Source organism: Maylandia zebra, linkage group LG1 (genome assembly GCF_041146795.1).
Source record: "Maylandia zebra isolate NMK-2024a linkage group LG1, Mzebra_GT3a, whole genome shotgun sequence".
Lineage (NCBI taxonomy): Eukaryota > Metazoa > Chordata > Actinopteri > Cichliformes > Cichlidae > Maylandia > Maylandia zebra.
Genome location: NC_135167.1, coordinates 38,137,413 through 38,155,505, shown reverse-complemented (window position 1 = coordinate 38,155,505; position 18,093 = coordinate 38,137,413). Strand labels below are relative to the sequence as shown.

The window sequence follows — 18,093 nt, the reverse complement described above, 5'->3', positions numbered from 1 at the left end:
GTTTATTACTTGGGCCTTCTCTCCTTGGCTTCACCATCACCAGTACGCCGATACACCATGAGAACTGGTCACAAGCGAACAGTACAAATCAATTAGCAACTTTAGAGTACACATATTAAGTCCAAACACAAATAACAACATTTCTCAAATGACAAATACCTCGTTGGCTGCTTGTCCTGAAAAGAGGTCCTTAAGTCCTTGTGTTGCTTTTTCTTTTAGTAAACTTTTAACTTAAAATCGCTTCATGAGAGACATCTGCTCCCTCGCAGTCCATGCAAAGTCTCGTGTACTCTCGTTAAGGGTATTCTCACGAGACACTAGCTCTTACACTTTACACATGTACATTTCAAATAAAGACATTTCAACACAAACTATATATATTCATGATATTATGTAACTTATTATAAATCAGTCATCTACATCATGAAATCCACACAGAACATTTTAACAGCATTTACACCACTACTCAATGGTACATAGTAAACACGTATCATAACTTTTCACATTATATGTATCCAGTCACCTAGATATTTTGAAGTCTTTCCACTTGCTGCTATTATGTTTCAGTCATTAATTGAACTGTCTCAGTGATATGTGGAGTCCAGAAAGTATATTAAGCCAGTGATGAGCTCAATACCATGACTCCCTCTGGTGCCACTTAGTGGATTAAATAGTTCTACCACTTGCTCCATCACCATTCCGTCCAGAGTAAATTCAATGTCTGGCACAGTAATCCTCTCAGGCCAGTCGACCAGCAATCCCAGCTCATCTGTACCATGAGCAGCAGCACCACCACCAGAATCTGCACCTGAGCCCTGAGCAGCAGTCGTCTCACTCTCAGTGGCTGTCACACCACCATCAGCTGTCCCACCAATAGTCCCATCAGCAGCAGCTGCTCTGGTCTGAAAGATGTCCTGCATGGCAGTTGAGGCTCGGCCCTGTTGCTGGAGGCTGCCTCGGACAAAAATCTGTAATGGGCTCAAGTGTCTCTCTGTCCGCAAGCCATGATTGTTCCACTGTTGAGTGAAGTCTTTCAAATCTCTGTTGATCCTTGGGAGATAGATGTAATGGAGAGCCCAAAGGTGCATTTCATTGTCAATGTCAATGATGCCTTCCTCCTCCAGGTGGTGAAATAAATCACAGTACACATTGGTCATTCCTCGCCACAGATCACCCCAGAGCCTCTCAATTCTCTGATTATGGGTACTCCTTCCTCTTAGGGCACTTCCACGATCAAAGCCTCTGAAAATGTTCATCATCAGGCAGACAGCATTGTTTTCCCCTCCTCTGTCTGTCCGGACCCTCGAGGGTACACCATAGGATACCACGGCTCTGATGAAACTTGATAAAACAGTACTGCTACGGTTGTTGTTTGAGGCATGAAGGAAGACCACAAGACGACTGTATCCATCAATAGCCCCATGAATGACTATCCTCCACCTAAAACAGTGGTCCATAAGAAGAAAAATCTTATTTCTGCTTTGTTATTGAAACAATGGAAACACACACTCTTAATTGATTTACATGGCACTATTGCATGTCAAGTTTGTCTGTACGTTGCTTGCGATGTCTGTGTTCTCTCATTTTCCCCTTTAAACATAACCAGTTGTGTTAGAGGACTGCCCATCACAGGGCCTGGCTCTATTGGATGTGTCTTACTGTTCAACAGTTATATTTGATGTAATGCTGAATTTCACTTTGGTCAAAATAGGTGTTCAACAAATCAGTGTGCTTGGTTACCTTATCAGCTTGTGATTTCCATCAATGTGCCACAATGAGTTTGGACCTGCAACCTGATATGTTCTTCGTTCTGGTCTCCGCAAAACTGCTCTTATGGCAGCTGCTCCAGGATTTATCCGTAGCATGCTTGCTCGAACCCTCCTTCGCTGTACACGTAGTCCACGTACTCGCAGGGAGGCTCTGACAGCCTCAGGACCAATTTGTTCATTGCCAGCGACAATGTCCTGCACATGTTCATCCAGCGCACTGTCAGTCAGTTCCGCATACATTGATGCACGGGTGAAATTATACTGTCTGAAATCAGACAAAAAGAACACGAGTATTTTATCACTGCCATAACAACACACATCATTACTTGACTAGTTAGTGCACATTCAAATATACTAATTTTTACAATTTCACAATACCATTTAATTTGAATAAACAGTGGGTGTGTGTCACAAAAGAACTGAAAGTCACACTGGTTTCAAAAGTCACTGACCGCAGACGTCTTCGAATTGTACGAAGTGAAACATTCAAAATATCAGCCATCTGAGGTGCAGTGAATCCACATGACTTCAGGAATGAAAGCTGTTCCCGAGTGATAAGGTAAAGGGATCTGCCTCTACCTCTGTTGAAAACCACTGGTGCCTGGTATCCAAAAGAGCCTGAAAATATATAAGCGTTTGGTGTATTTGGAAAATAGGTTAAGACAGAGTCATAATTTATTTCACACTTTTGATCAGTCAAGGAATCGACACAATATGTGCTTACCTTGTTGGCCATGCTGAGTAGACAGTTCGACCTCCTGAATCAATTCAGCCAAGTCACGCAGAAGTTGATCTGCTGCAGTTACACTGATCAGTCTTCCTCTTGCCCACCGAAGGCTTCTCTGCATTGTCTCCAACCTCAAAGACATCAAAAAATTACTTCTTAATTCATGTTATATTTTCAGGCCATATTCCCCTTAAACATTTTATGCAAGTTAAAATGTTAAATGTTTTCCATCATGCTTTCATCATACCTCCTTAACGCTAACTGTAGCACATCTGGCCCAACATCGTCCATCAGCAGCCGCCGTGTACAGTCATTATGAATGTTCTTGCACCTTGAGATGAAAATCCTCCAGGCCATACTTTGTACTGTGATTCTACAAAGACAAAAATTTAAATTATTGCTTTCAACAGGTTTATATATTTAAATAAATCAAAAAATTTCATGTTAGTCTTCTGAAAATTGTGACTGAGCACTTTTGGAAACACTATGTCATCACTAAGTATTGGGACTGTGAACAGTTACAGAATGCATCTGAAATAAATGTCACATTCTAACAGGTTATAGTTCTGTTAATAGAGCTTTTGAATCTACGTTTCATACATATTCCTATCTTTAATAGCAGTATGTCAACGATGTCAACCAATATTTTCATATTTCAAACACACACCCAAGTTAAAAATTTGAATCTCCGCATCTTCTACTCAGCAGATCTGAAAAATCATTTTTGATAATGTTCCAATTCCATTGTCAAATGTTCCCATCCATGTTATTCATCTTTGTTTATTTTAAATGCTGTCATTAGTTTTTTTTTTCCAACTAATTACCAAAATGAACATGGTCTACATTGTTTTGCTCACTTAAATAAAACGACATTTTTGTATTGTACCCTGGGTTCATGAAGACCATGCTGTCTTTTAACTTTATTATTTCTTTTCTGCATATACTGACTGTTCTTTATTCATTTCTCTACTTTCTCCTCTCTTCTTCTTCAGTCAAGTTTAACGGCAGCTTGCATCCACTTTCTCCTCTCAATTCCGCTGAGATTAATTCCCGCTCTACTGTACAAGACTTGTGAATGGTTACCTGGAGGGATGTACCACTGTGAGAGGGGTGATACGGAACAGTCCAGGTGATCGCTGCTTTAATTTACCGGTCAGATATACCTAAATTGCACGTCGACATAGCTAGTGAACTGTAACTAGACCATAAATCAGTGATAACAAAAGAACATGCAATCTACTTTCTCCGGTACTTTATAGAAAAAAATCAACATCAATTCAATGTCGTCTTGCTATCTGGGATGGCAGTGCAGTAACGTGTAGCCTAATCCGGCTAATGTAACAAGTGATATAAAACCGTATTTTAAATAATATAAAGTGGCTAAACGGAGTACCATATTAAAGACCTTATTAACATGCCTCACCTAAAATGGCATGTTGGCAACATTCCTAACGGACAAAGGTTAGCATGACTTGTCTGTGAAGGTTCTCAGCATGACTTTTTTTTCGCTTACTACAATACAAAGCTAACATATAACATGTGCTTAAAAGGACAAAGCAATGTTTTTGAATCATCGCTTAGCTTTTAGTTAGCAAAGACGAACAATAATTGAGATTAACTAGGGTACTTACGGTGTTTTTTGTTGGCGCAGAGATTTCGCATGCATTCATCTGTATGTAGTTCGTCGCACATAGCTTGATTGAGACAACACAAATATGAGGTTGACTGTGATTGGTTAACACAAATTCTGATCACAGGTTGTGGTAAGGGGTGGATTAAAAAAAAAACACAACCTTCAGTCTTGCTTATCCAATCACAAACAATGTACCTTCTCCCGCCGTACTTTGAATTTTAGGGATGCTATATATATATTTCTGCCCAGCCTTTTGGCGGACTTTTTGGGAACAGTCATGTCCGAACGGAGCGCTGCATTTCGACGGAGAGTCACTGATATCAGAGACAGAATGAATGCCCAATTTAACCGGCTACTGAATCAAGATGACAGTGAAGAGGGGACATCTCTTCTACAAAGGTGAAATGCTTTGGTGGTGGTTACTCTATTGGCAAGCTTTTAGCTTTGCGCCTTTTTTGTTTTTGCAAAAGGAAATAACTTTTACATTTTTAAATAATAAATGGCTCGTTTACTAATTATCTGTTACAATTCAACAACAAATTCTGTAATCATAAATGTCTATCCTAGATTGACGACTTCAAATGACAGTCATTTTAATCCCTGTTATGTGCATTTATGCATAAAGATTTTAGTTTATAAATGTAGCATATCCCATATTTTCAGGGAGCATTTAATTTGCGAGACAATCGAAAAATGCATGCAATAAACACCGATTGAACACTCATTCCTTACTCTGAGTGTGTTGGGTGGTTTTTTTTTCTTTTCTTTTTTTTCTTGGGGGGGGGGGGTGTCTCTGTGTGATTAGTTTCACTAAAATTATCTCATGGTCTAATGATAGCTTTGGAGTTTTCCGCCAACAGCACGGAGGTGGGCCAGTGCGCAGACCAAGAGGCGGGAGAACCAGACATCGCCAGTTAACGTTTAAGGTGTCAGTACTAAGGAATCCCACACTGACACACTACCGATCTCATAGGGGTAATCAATATTTATATTAATATTAATTATTTGGAGTGATGGGTTTGAAAAATGAGAATTACATCATGGTGTCAGTTGTTTACAAATTGTAGAATTTGGCATTAGATTTTTAGCACCTTTGTAATCTTTATTTCCTTGCACCAATAAGTTGATGTTGAGACACTACAATGTGACAATTTACCCTTTTCCGTTTTTAGGGAAAGCTAATTTGGTTTAAATTTGATTACAGATGCCACTCCTGCTACTCGTGTGGTCGTTCCTGTAAACCTAAATGCAGCTGAATTCAGGCAGGCACTACGGGACAATATTGCAGACATACCCTTGCAGTTCGATCTATGCAAAGTGAATGGACAGCGGCTCATTCTTCCTCTTGAAGAGGAGACGCCCCAAGAAATTAGAGCAAGAAACCTACTGGGTCGCTCCAATCTTTATATCCGTCCAAAGGTATTCAAATGTTCCACTCGGGTGGCTGATATGGCATAATTGTCACTATTACTGTAACTCAGTGGCGCTCCAGTCACCCTAGTATTGTATAAGACATCTTTAACATGTTACTGCTCAGAATAATAAATGCTGTGATTTTCCCCAAAGGATTTGAGACATTCATCTGATCACTATGCCAGATGGCTATGCTTAAATAATGCCCCGCCAATTGATTCACTGTTAATAACAGAAATGCAGTAGAGCAAGCTTCAACTGTGGTCTAACAGTATTTTAGGGTTAGGGTCATTTTGTTCTTGTAATCTTAGTTTCCTGGGTTCTGGCTTTTTCATTGTCTTTTGTTAATGTCCTTAACCTTTCCTTTATTTATTTATTTATTTTTTTCCCCCTCAGTTATCCTAAGTTCTACCTACCCAAAGTGTCACGGTCCTGAGTCTGTGGACTCGGTGTTTTTCTGTTTGTATTAGTTAGCTTTGATTTCATGATGTGTTTTGATTCTCTTGGGTTTGATTTCTGTCGCTAGTATTCCTAACTTCCTAGGTCCTGGGCATTTCTTGTGTTCTCCTTCTTAGGTCGTGGTTCTGTGTTCTGTTAGTATACAGTCGTCTCTGTCAGTGTGTCTCTTGTTCTGTCACCGTATCCCCTAGGTTAGTCCACGTCTGTTCAGTTTCCTGTTTTACTTTGAAAGTCTGTGTACTATGTCAATGTGTTGAGTTTTGCCTCGTCATGTCTGATGAGTCCCAGCTGTGCTCTCCTCCTGTTTCACATTCCCTAATCACCTCAGTATGTATTTAAGCCTTGTGTGTTTCCCTGCCAGTTGGCGCGTTGTCCTCTGTTCTTGTTTGTCATTTGTTGTTCCATTTCTTTTATATTTTAATAATCTGGTGTTTTAGATTACAGAGGCCAATGAGGACTCAACTGGTGGAGAAGTTGTGCAGTCTGAGATGGCAATGTAAGTCTTTGACAACTGCCTTTGGACTGTAGCACTGTAAATGCATTACACCCTCTCATCAACAATATTTACCATATTGCAGTGTGCTGCATGACACCGAGACACCTGACCATAGCAGGCACAATGTACAGGAGCCAGAGGTTATCAGGTAAATGGCACTCTGTTTGTTTATGAGTTGGAATTTTAATCTTAAACTATTGCACAATTTCATTTATTTTTTTGGTAAAAACTAGTTTGGTACAAACTAATTATATCATTATTATAACTTGGATCATTTTGTGTAGTCTAGATCAATAAATATCTGCATTGGGGTCCTCTTCCTGCTATGAAATATTTCTGCTATTCCTTTGCAGTGGTCTGCATGAAAACCATACAGCTCATTCTAGTAGGCATGGTCTCCAGGAACCAGAGGTTAACAGGCAAGTGGTAGTTGTTGAATAACATGCCAAAACTTAAGTGTAAACTGGAACTTATAAAGCACACACTATAGGTAAATAGACACTCAATAAGTACAATATACGGGGTGAGACCAGCGAATATTAAAATTTGAAAGGTTGCATGTATTGAACTGATAACATTTATGTGCTCTGAATATAGACCAATGGTTTAATTGCCTCATTCGGTTTCTGTTTTGCTTTTTCATGTTTTTCAGATTTGTTGATGTCATGATATAGGTATTTTTAATTGCTGAAAATGCATCGATAACACTTTAGTCAGCCTGACCATTCAGACACTTGGAACTACAAATCACCCAAACTATTCCCAGTAAATGGGCAGTTCCTTATGTTTCACAAAAAAAGGAAAAGAAGACACTGCTGGCCTGTGATAATCTTTTGTGCGCAGGAAAACTGCACTGTCAAAACTTGAAAGTTGCATTTTATAGTTTATTGATCCATTTTGGCAACCAATAACAAGATCCATTTTTGTTCATTCATGCTGCTTGTCTCTCAAATTAAAAAACAAACAAAACAAAAGGCCCATCTCAGTGCATGCTGGTCTTATACCTGTCTCTTAAGTTATCAAAAATAGCCCTGAAATTCTTCCTGGCTGACTTGATAAGATAAACAACAAAACAATGAAGTGAGCATTAACCTACAAATAAAAAAATGATTAACCCAGAAATAGAAGTAAACTAACAACAAACTTTATATTTTAATATTTTGAAATTTGTTTAAATCCAAATGGCTCCAACAGATGCAATCAAGGACCAAATAATGTGAAATCAGATTCTTTTATCAGATGAGTCATTCCATTTCAGTATGTATACATGATATTAAAAAAATCAAATGCATTTGTTCTGTTTAGGGAAGAGTTTTACATCGACTCTGCAGAGTCAGAAGTATCAGACCTGGATGAGGCTGTCCTGGCTTCCCCTGAACAAAATGACTCACATGTATGTCTCATGAACAACACTGCCAGAACTGCTGTGTATGTGTTTCATGTAGTCATGACCCTTCTCTCTCTCTCTCTCTCCCCCCCCCCCCCCCCCCCCTTCTTCAGGACGAGATGGACCTTGCGACTGTGATGAAAGATTTCCAGGAAACTCATCTTGACACCAGCAATTATTGTGCAATAATAGCCCGACGTAGGAAAATCCTACATAGTGCCTGCATGGCACTTTCCAAGTCATATTTTGCCTGGCATAAATTGCCAAATATTGAATTTGTTGGTGAAATGGCCGATGATTATGGAGGCCCAAGGCGGGAATTTTTTCGGTAACCCATTCCCATCTCTCCCACACAATAATAGAATGCATGAATGTGTTTTTTATTGTTGCAAAGATGAAATCACAATTTTGACTCAATTTTTTTTTATTCTTTACTATCTTTTCCTGCAGATTACTTATGGTCGAAACTCAGAATTCCCTAGGGATTTTTGAGGGGAAGCCTGGCAGTCTGTTGTTCAGCTATAGCCAGCAGTTGCTGTCAAGCAACAAGTTTTATACAGCTGGTAAACTGATTGCTTGGTCGATAGCACACAATGGGCCAGGGCCACGGTGTATCAACAGACACCTGTTCTGTATGATGTGTGGCCAGAAGACATCTCTTGATGACTTCGATGTAGAGGTCTTCATGGACGAAGACGTCAAACAGAACATAGAAAAGGTAAAACTGTGTGCATGCTGAGGTGTAATTAAATTCAGTGAAACACAATGCATAGCTTAACTCATCAGTGGAACGTCTCAAAATGTAAGTACACTTAGTGAATGCTTTAAACGTATGTATTTATGGAGGTGCCTAATTTTCAAGGTTTCCAGCTGCAGCACCCCAGAAGACCTGGCAGACTTGAAAAGTCACCTTGGGGACTGGATTGCAGGCTGTGGTATCCCTGACATCTACACTGCCACACTACTTGATGTTAAGAGGATAAGGGGCGAGATTGTATCTCATTTTGCGTTTCACAGGTGAGAATTTGTTAGAAAATTACAAAGTACTTTCCTGGTCAGTGCTCGTCTTCCCATTGTGTTCCCCCCTAATAGTTAACACTTAAACAAATCATCAATCTGCTGAGTTTATATCTGTATTGCAGTTAAGGTGGTGTTTAAATTGACAAAACTTTTTGTTTTGTTTCACAATTTTGCTATGTTGTATGAATTGAGAGTACAATCTGTGGTCAACAGGGTTGCCAGCATGATTCAGCAGTTTGTTGCCGGTATGGACTCATGTGGTCGGTTCTGGCAAATGGTGAAGAGATGCTGGAAGCAGTTCCTTCCTGTATTTACAAATGCAGGAAATAAACTTACAAGGAACAGCTTCCAGGATCTCTTCACCATTGGATGGAGTCCAGCTGGAAGTAACAGACGTGAAGAAGAGGAAGCAACCATCTTTCAGTGGGAATGGTGGCTTATGGCCATTCAGGGTGAGTACATAGAATACAACACATGTCTTGTTTCTGTTTGAATTGCTTCAGGCATTTCATGTTAAATACAGTGTCCACAATACAAAATACAGACAACTAAATCGAAACAACACTTGGGTGCAATAAAACCTTAGAACTTTGCAAAATCCACCCCTTCTTAGAGCATATGAGGAAGTTTTTGATTATTTTACCTTTTTAGGTGAGGTATTTGAAAGGAAACCACCTACAACAAATATTTTTGGAAGATTATTTCTTTTATCCTCTGTCATCTCTACCAGATCTTGTTTAGACTGATAGGATGTAATTTGATTTTCATTGTGATTTCTGGTAAAACATTAATTTTATTACATGACCGAAAACTTCTAACACTAAAATATTAAATAGTTATATTACATACTTGTATTTAAAATATGGTAAAATTTATGATTCAATTGTATTAGCACATCTGGGAATTAAGTAAATGGCCTGTATTTGTATAGCGCTTTACTAAAGCAGTCATCCACACATTCACACACTGGTGATGGCAGCTACATTGTAGCCACAGCCACACTGACAGAGGTGAGGCTGCCGGGCACTGGCGCCACCGGGCCCTCTGACCACCACCAGTAGGCAACGGGTGAAGTGTCTCGCCCAAGGACACAACGACCGAGACTGTCCGAGCCGGGGCTCGAACCGGCAACCTTCCGATTACAAGGCGAACTCCCAACTCTTGAGCCACGATCGCCCCCAGTGTTTTTGCAGTGTTTAAGATAGAATAACACAATTTGAAACCTGTCTCCCTTTGAGACAAAGGTCATTTGTTAATTAGATGCACTGCCTAACTAGAACCTTCAGGTATTACGTTGACTATAACGAAACCTCCTGTATATTAGTGTCTTAGAGTAATCGAGTGGTGCAATGACAACACCCACGCAAATGTGACATCACTAGAAAGCCAATGTACTCTTGCAAGGACAGAATGAATAACTTCTTTAAAAAAAAAAATACACATTGCATAAACAGTCCTTGACATATAGGTCTGACTCGGAGGACAAAATTAATTTCCTGTCTTAGCAGGGCAGGATTGCTTTGAGTAATTTTTTATTTTTATTTTTTTAATGCAATGCTTTGCAATAATTGTTTTGCCTAACAACCTGTTTTTGACTCCAAAATAGTCATTAACGCAACTGTTCTACTATGCAGTCAGTGTAACTGATTATAAATCTACACATTGCACCTTATTTAACACTTGTATGTATTTTAACAGAGCGAGAGGTGGACCACACATTTGAAGAGCTCCTCGTCTTTATAACTGGGGCTGACTTACTTCCACCACTGGGGTTCCCACAGTCCTGCAACATCGACTTCTACGATCAGGAGTCAGGGATGCGGCGTATCCCGTACACATCAACGTGCAGCTTATCCCTGTATCTCCCAAGAGGTGTTGCAGATGAAGATCAATTCAAAGATCTTATGAATGATGCCTTAAAAGGATCCCTGGGATTTGGAAAGGTGTAGCTGCATACATGAACTGATGCTGGGAAGCTGTGGTTAAAACATGTGGGCTTTTGGGATGAAGTTCTTATTGTAAATGTTCTTAAAGGGGATTGCTCCTGGCACTCAGGCTTCTTAAAGATTTTACATTTTAAAAGTGTTTTTACAAATGACTGTTCATTGTGTATATAGTTATATTTATAGTCCAGTTAAGACAACTAGGGTATTCATGCATCAAGCTATGCAAAATAAGTGGTGTTCAGAAAGTTTCCAGGAAATAGTTCAAATGACAATTCATCTAGAAATATTCTTTTGAAATATTGTTGTTTATGTTCAATTATAGTACACTGCATAGAGTGGTTTTTGTTTTTTATTTTCAAGATGTACAAGAGATGCCAGACAAACTTTGAACTAAAAGACACTGACTTTTGTAAAATAAAATATTGTAATGTCAGTTCTCATGGTGTCTTGTCTATTTAAAAATTAAATTTGAGGCTTACCTGTTACTGTCAAATACTGGTATTGGGTTCCATTGACGAGGGCTATGAAGTACAATTATGTGCTTAAGTCAAGGTAAAAGGTTAAATGAATTTACCCTCATCTGTTCTCAAACCAAGAACTGAAGAATCAATCTCAACTCAGAATTAAAAGTTACGAATTAATTTTACTGGTTTCGAGAACAAAGCAGTTTTAACAAACTGACTTTAAGCTCCGGCGTTAACTCTGAGATTGGCACCTGGCCTTTCACTATAACCTGGTTAAAAATCAATTATGTAATTGTGGTAGAATTATGTAAGAGGCTGTAAAGCTTTTTTGTAAAAAAAAAAAAAGAATCACGTCAAGATAATGAACACTGGTATTAAAATTATATTTTATACATAAGGCAATAACTGTAATTACCAAAGTAAAGAATGATTTGTTAGACTCAGTTTGTTGGTGAACGATACTTAAAAAGTGTGTAGCAATTTGGACAGTATATCCAGTGATTGCTTTGCTTTTTCTATGGTCACGGCTTACCTACTTTATTACAGTCATTTGGCTGTACGTGAAAATATATTTAGCTAAAGTTCCTTCTGCTTGTTTAGGTTTATCTCTGTGTTATAGGTTCATTCAGCCCAACCTCAGGAAACTTGTCTGCTTGCCTACTGTCATCTCTACAAGCCTAAAAACAATTTTAAAAGAGGCTATACACATGACATTTTTTCTACTTAATTTACTCGTGTGTGCCATACAGAGGGAAATATCTCAATCAGAATCGCATTTATTGGAAAAGTATATGCGCAAACACATACAAGGAATTTGGTTCCATTTGAGGGCGTCTTTCAAGCACAAAAAAGTAAAACACAATCCATATATGTGTATGGACATACATAAATACACACGCACACAGGTGTATAAACTAACAATATAATACACAATCTAATTCTTTTACACAGAAATTACAGGATTACAGAAGTTGATACCAAAGAGTGCAGTTGCAGTCTAGCAGTGTGACAGTTTAACCACTTAGGAGGGAGATGGCGGGGGAAAGAATTTTGATCAAAGTTAATGTCTCCACTTATTTCGAAAAGAAAAAAGTGGTATTACTTTAAACTGAGTAAAACGGTATTTTGATAAAAGTTAAGGTCTCCGTTTGTTTCAGAAAGAGCATACTGTCATTTACTTGCTTTTATTATTTATTTATATGCCCTCCGCGGACCATCTCTGCACTGCGTGGGTGATTAGTGGCTCCCTGCACAGTAAGGGCTGCACACACAGGGACAAGACGCACTCGGTTACGATCGGATCTTCCCTGGGCAGGGGGAGGTGATGAACTGTATGCCACTTTTTCATTGGCATACATTAAGTACAATGTTTTATTGCCTACGGTGGGGGCAGGTCACATACTGGGTGAAGGTGGGCAGTGTGGAGTCCAGCGAGACATGATTAAAGTCCCCTGATATTAGAAGAAGAGCTCTCGGAGATTGCGTTTGCAGTCTGCGGACCACAGAGAGTCACAGGCTACCTCCACGGATGCTAACGGCTAATGTCTGTGTTGCAGAGTTGTTCTTTCACAGCGATGTGCCCAGAGATACCACAACCGTCTTTAACAAACACTGCCAGCCCCCCTCCTTTCCTCTCACCGCTGTCTCTCGTCTTGTCCGCCCGCAGCAGCTGGAAGCCGGGCAGCCTACTCACAGAGGGAGTACCGGGCAGTGCCGGGATACTGCCACTGTGACCGGGTTAGCGTCATTAGCTCCTCAATCATATCAGGGAGCGATCTCACATTTAAAGTGATTACAGGAAGGAGAGATGGTGTGTGAGGTGTCCTCGGGAGACATCACCCCCGTTTCTTCCCTCACTGGGGATGTAGGGTCTGTCTGCCGGTAGCGCAGCTGCAGGGCGCAGCGCTAACAGCTGATCCCTAATGTAAACAAAGGAGCCATGCGCCGAGTGTCCAAACACGGGTGAAAAAAGTGGAGACAAAAGAAGAGAAAAGTCAACATAACTAGCACGAAGCGGTAATGCAAGATGGCAGGATCTGATTGCTAAAATATAAGTTAAAGGTTAAGAGAAGTAAAGAGGAAAATAAGAAAGAAGCTCAGAAATGAGCAGAGCTAGCTCTGCTCATTACCTGTTAGCTGCCATAACAGGTAACACAGTTAAGGTTTCAGAAAAAGTATTCTGTCGTTTGTTTGCTCGATCATGCCTTAAACACATCAAAATGCATAGTGGGATTATGATACAAGTGAATACTGTGACAAGCACTGGTACTGAATAGGCAATCACTTAGCAGCAAGGTGAATCGGTGATGCATTAGTGTGGTCTGCACTTCCTCTTCTTTGATTGGGTGAAATGAGTTGAAAGTAATTGGATGAGGGAACCATGGGGAGTGCCCTGCATAATTTCAATAAAACGCCGTTTTAAACGCCGTTACAGCTGGCAGAGAACGCCGTAAAAAACGCCGTTCAAAGATGCATAAAAACGGCGTTTTGTGCCGAGTAGCGTAAAAAACGGCGTTTCCGTCTGTCTTTGAACGCCGCTTTTTACGTCACTCGGATGGTGCGTTCAGGGCGCCATCCGAGTGGCGGAAAAAGCGGCGTTTGTCGGAACAGAACGCCGCTTTTTTCGGCGTTTTGAATAATTAAACGGCGTTTTTTACGCCATTTCTTAACCAAACGGGTTAGGAAAGTGGCGAATTTTGGCACTAATGGCTTGCCATAGATTGCGTCGCGAAAACGCCAAAACGCGTGAAACGCGCGTCAGTGTAGCGCGTCAGGCGCGTTTGACGCGCGAATAAAACCACGCGCGTGAGTTTTTGTGTTGCACTTTGTGCATACGCGCGTTTCGCGTCTACCGCTCGAGTTGGAAAAATCTGAACTCCAGCGTCAAATCGCGCCGCGACAACCAATCAGGAGCCTGGTGACGTGGCTCTGACCTAGGTCAAAGGGGCAGATCCAGCCAAAGCCCTTCATTCTTCATTCAGTATGGAGGAAAAGCTGATCAGCGCCGTGGCTAACCACCCCGAGCTATATGATGCCAGCTCCTATTTCTACCGAGACAGGAATAAAAAGGACCTAGCTTGGAGACACATAAGTGAGGAGATCGGGCAACCTGGTAAGTTCATTCCTTCTTCTTTTTAATTTTCAGACTGACCCGATGAAGCCGTGCAAAAGCTAGCAAGCGCGCCTACTGTCCCGCGATTTTCCCACTGTTGTACAAATACCTTTCCGCTAACCAGATAATGCGTTTATTCAGAGGACATCTGCAGGAGAAAGTGGAAGAGCCTCAGGGACACATATAATAAGGAGAAGAGGTCAGAGAAGGAGAAGAGGAGTGGGTCTGCAGCAGGATCGGGGAGGAGATGGAAGTTCTTCGCGGTCATGGGGTTTCTGGACCCCTTCCTCACCCCGCGGGAGACCAGCGGAAATATGGTGCGGACCGTGGAGAACTTCTCCCCCGAGGACCAGGGACAGCCCGAAGAGGCAGCAGGGGAGTGTCAGTCAGAAGGTATGTTTACAATTAATTAATGTAGGCAGTTAATTTATGCGTGTTGTCATACAGGAATATATTTTGTTTATTAATAAACAGTATAAAGTAGTCCCGCTGTTCATCCGTCACCGCTTCGCCTTTTCGCTGATTTTTTTTATTGCACCGTACAGCTTTCAACGATGCGCATTGCATTCTGCAGCCCAAATGACAAATCTCCTCCGTGTCGTGTCTCCTGCGCTTGCCAAACTTATCATGTTTGGTTTTGATAACCATCACTTCAAATAGAAAAAAACAGCACAAAAACACTCATAACTATGACCCTCATTCGGAAATAGACACCTGCACCGGGAGCAAAAAAGGCGCACAAAAGTGGCGCCGCAGACGGAGAAAAAGCGCGGCATAATACTTTTACGTTTTAAAATCGACAAAGGTTTGCACTTTGAGAATCAACTTGTGAGAACTGTGACTACTGTTCATGTGCTGCAATAAATGGGAGACCACTGTATATAATAATAAGTATATAATAATATAATATTCTCTATGACTATTGTCTTCAACCTGTTAACATTTAATATTGTCTTGATAGAGTCAAGTTATCATGCAGCAGAGTCCTCCCCTGTTGCTTCTCCTGACTCCCCAGTCCCTGGTCCCTCCACTCCTGCTGCTGCACCCACAGGTATGAACATCAAGCACTGATAGCTTTTTACTTGCTTGGATTCCCTTGTGATCACCTTTACTAAATATCTACAACCAATCTGTTCATATCCTGTTTTTTTTTCAATTTTGAAAATGACAATCTAGTAGCAGCCTTCTCATTTCTTTGTGGTGTTTTGTTCTGTTTTTTACAGGCCCACAGAGGAGGAGAGCTCGAAGGCGGTCGAGGGAAGGGTCCCAGGATGGTCCATCGGCGGTGGAGCTGGCTATCCTGGAGTCCCTAAAGAGGCCACGCCCGTCTGCAACAGAGTATTTCCTCCTCGGCCTTGTTCCTGCTCTGGAGAGCATGCCGCCTCAGACACGAGAATTCGTGAAATTCCAAATTCATAAATTAGTTTTTGACAACAGCACAGCTGTGCTAAATTTGGAAACATTGGACCCTAATGATCAGTAGTTTTCTGATGAGGCAGCAGCTCTCCAGGGCAGAAACAATGTTCTTATTCTTCTCCTCCTTCTCCCCTGAGGCTCTTCCACTCCAAGCTGGGTCCTTTTTATTCCTGTCTCTCTGTAAATAGTTAAATTTTATATATTTATGTTGAATCTTTTTATTACTGAATTTATATATTTTATCAAATAAACATTTATAATGACAAATGTCTCTGTTCTACTACACAGCAAATATTGGCACCCGACTTGACACAAGTAGAATTTATTTCATATTATACTAATGACAAAATATACTGATACAGTGGGATGCAAAAGTTTGGGCAACCTTGTTAATAGCCATCATTGTCCTGTACAAATCGTTATTTGTCACAATTTAAATTGTCAGTTAAATACATCATATAGGAGACACACACAGTGATATTTGAGAAGTGAAATGCAGTTCACTGGATTTACAGAAAGTGTGCAATAACTTTACACTAAATAAAGCAGGTGCATATATTGGCAACACATAAAAAGAGAAATAACATAAATATGTAGTGTATATCAATGTGTGTGTCTCCTATATGATATATGTAATTGACATTTTTTACTGTAACCGATTCATACAGGAAAATAATCACTATTAATAAGGTTGCTCAAACTTTTGCATCACACTGGTTATAGGAACATAGTGAAGACAAGTTACTTAAGAGAATAAAGAGAGGTTAGGTTATTTTGGAGTAGAGATCCATTTATTAAGAAAATTTTAAAAAGGAGAAAGTTCCCTTGTAGTTGTGGAACATGGATCCTGAGTTGGGGGGTGCCTTCGTCTGGACGTGCTTCCCATCCAGAGCTCCACAACAGAGGGGGAAGTTCCAGCGCTCCTGGAATCCCTCTGCGATGGACCGCCAGTCTTCAGTTGAAGGCACAGCCGTGAAATCGTCCACTAGACAGTCCCAGATGGCCGTCGCTACCTGGGGGATGATCTGGCTCACCATACCTATGACACCACAGCCATGCTATCATTCAACCACTGATAACAGCATAAATCGAATTAAATTAAATCGGGACTTGATGAGACCATCTGAGTATCACTAGAAATATTATAAACAGTACCAGTTTGCTATCGGTAAACACCGAGAGCATTCACTGTTAGCATAGCACATCCATGTTAGCAGTGTATACACGATACACTGCTAACATGGATGTGCTATGCCATCAGTAAACGCCGACAGCATTCACTGTTAGCATAGCACATCCATGTTAGCAGTGTATAAACGATAGTTTATACACGCCGACAGCATTCACTGTTATAGCACATCCATGTTAGCAGTGTATACACGATACACTGCTAACATGGATGTGCTATGCCATCAGTAAACACCGACAGCATTCACTGTTAGCATAGCACATCCATGTTAGCAGTGTATAAATGGCTGGTTTAGCATATATTAGCACAGGTATCAATAAAGGACTACCGTATTGACCACTTTTACTAACCTCAGGCAGACGGACAGGCGCTCTGCAGGTGGGATTGAGCGCCTGTAATTGGTGTCTAGGCGGGCGATTCTGGGACCGACACGGGAAAGCAGGTCCTCAAACTGGCCGGGTGACAGACGATGATATCGCTGGAATCTGCCGTCATCCAGGCGCAGCTCCTGGAGCAAATGGTGAAACTCACCAAACTGCTCACGCGCCTGGAGGACCTGATGGACCCAGGTACAGCGAGGACGTCTTTTACGCTGCTGCTCTGCTCTCCACAGTACATAGAGAAGGGAGACTCTCTCTTCAAGCGCTAGCTCGATAGCTGCCATCTTGCAAAACCAGGTCTGGCACAACTCCCTCCCACATTCCCGGTTCACGCGCGTCAAAATATCATATTTTGACGCGCGATGGATTTTTCTTGGACACGCGTTGAGACGCGAATGTACACGCGTCAAATTAGGGGCGTTTGGGGCGTTTTATTCGCGTCCATCGCGTTCGGTGTGAACACAGCGTAAGTGGGAGCTGAGTCCCATAGCATGAATAATACAGCTACACGCCTACACCTTCTCTTCAGTACAAAACCACATTAAGCAATTTTCTGTGAGCGTTTTCCTGCTCTGACATTTATTGCAAAAGCCTGGAAATTGAATTGTCCTTTGCAGATGTGTTGCTTGAATAATGGGCTCCCTCACCACTTTTCTTTCACTAAAAAAGAGAGGGAAAAGAA

At 40.9% G+C, this 18,093-nt stretch overlaps 2 protein-coding genes and 2 long non-coding RNA genes across 4 annotated transcripts; 2 read left to right on the top strand and 2 right to left on the bottom strand.

Annotated features, from left to right (window-relative positions):
* Positions 1–2,099: 2,099 nt before the first annotated feature.
* LOC143421734 (uncharacterized) lies at positions 2,100–4,180 on the bottom strand. Its single transcript, XR_013101343.1, has 4 exons — positions 4,128–4,180; positions 2,744–2,869; positions 2,494–2,627; positions 2,100–2,387 (listed from the first exon to the last, which is right to left on the bottom strand). It is a non-coding gene; the product is annotated as an uncharacterized LOC143421734 (long non-coding RNA).
* A 2,192-nt stretch (positions 4,181–6,372) lies between these two features.
* LOC143421503 (G2/M phase-specific E3 ubiquitin-protein ligase-like) lies at positions 6,373–11,329 on the top strand. The gene is made up of 9 exons (XM_076891116.1): positions 6,373–6,497; positions 6,580–6,645; positions 6,851–6,916; positions 7,803–7,890; positions 7,998–8,212; positions 8,335–8,602; positions 8,747–8,901; positions 9,118–9,356; positions 10,603–11,329. The coding sequence occupies exons 1-9, from the start codon at positions 6,490–6,492 to the stop codon at positions 10,851–10,853; spliced, it is 1,356 nt and encodes a 451-aa protein (XP_076747231.1). The 5' UTR covers positions 6,373–6,489; the 3' UTR covers positions 10,854–11,329.
* Positions 11,330–14,047: 2,718 nt separating this feature from the next.
* LOC112430444 (uncharacterized) lies at positions 14,048–16,224 on the top strand. Its single transcript, XM_076885813.1, has 4 exons — positions 14,048–14,426; positions 14,568–14,819; positions 15,388–15,477; positions 15,650–16,224. The coding sequence occupies exons 1-4, from the start codon at positions 14,297–14,299 to the stop codon at positions 15,907–15,909; spliced, it is 732 nt and encodes a 243-aa protein (XP_076741928.1). The 5' UTR covers positions 14,048–14,296; the 3' UTR covers positions 15,910–16,224.
* A 387-nt stretch (positions 16,225–16,611) lies between these two features.
* Positions 16,612–17,880, bottom strand: LOC143419362 (uncharacterized). Its single transcript, XR_013099328.1, has 2 exons — positions 17,382–17,880; positions 16,612–16,881 (listed from the first exon to the last, which is right to left on the bottom strand). It is a non-coding gene; the product is annotated as an uncharacterized LOC143419362 (long non-coding RNA).
* Between the last annotated feature and the right edge of the window lie 213 nt (positions 17,881–18,093).

Excerpts from the sequence above, each read along its gene's own strand:
- LOC112430444 (XM_076885813.1), top strand. The coding sequence starts at position 14,297 with ATGGAGGAAAAGCTGATCAGCGCCGTGGCTAACCACCCCGAGCTATAT. Across the intron at positions 14,820-15,387 it reads AGGGGAGTGTCAGTCAGAAG|AGTCAAGTTATCATGCAGCA; the intron begins GTATGTTTACAA and ends TTGTCTTGATAG. Across the intron at positions 15,478-15,649 it reads TCCTGCTGCTGCACCCACAG|GCCCACAGAGGAGGAGAGCT; the intron begins GTATGAACATCA and ends TGTTTTTTACAG.
- LOC143421503 (XM_076891116.1), top strand. Across the intron at positions 6,917-7,802 it reads CAGGAACCAGAGGTTAACAG|GGAAGAGTTTTACATCGACT; the intron begins GCAAGTGGTAGT and ends TGTTCTGTTTAG. Across the intron at positions 7,891-7,997 it reads CTGAACAAAATGACTCACAT|GACGAGATGGACCTTGCGAC; the intron begins GTATGTCTCATG and ends CCCCTTCTTCAG.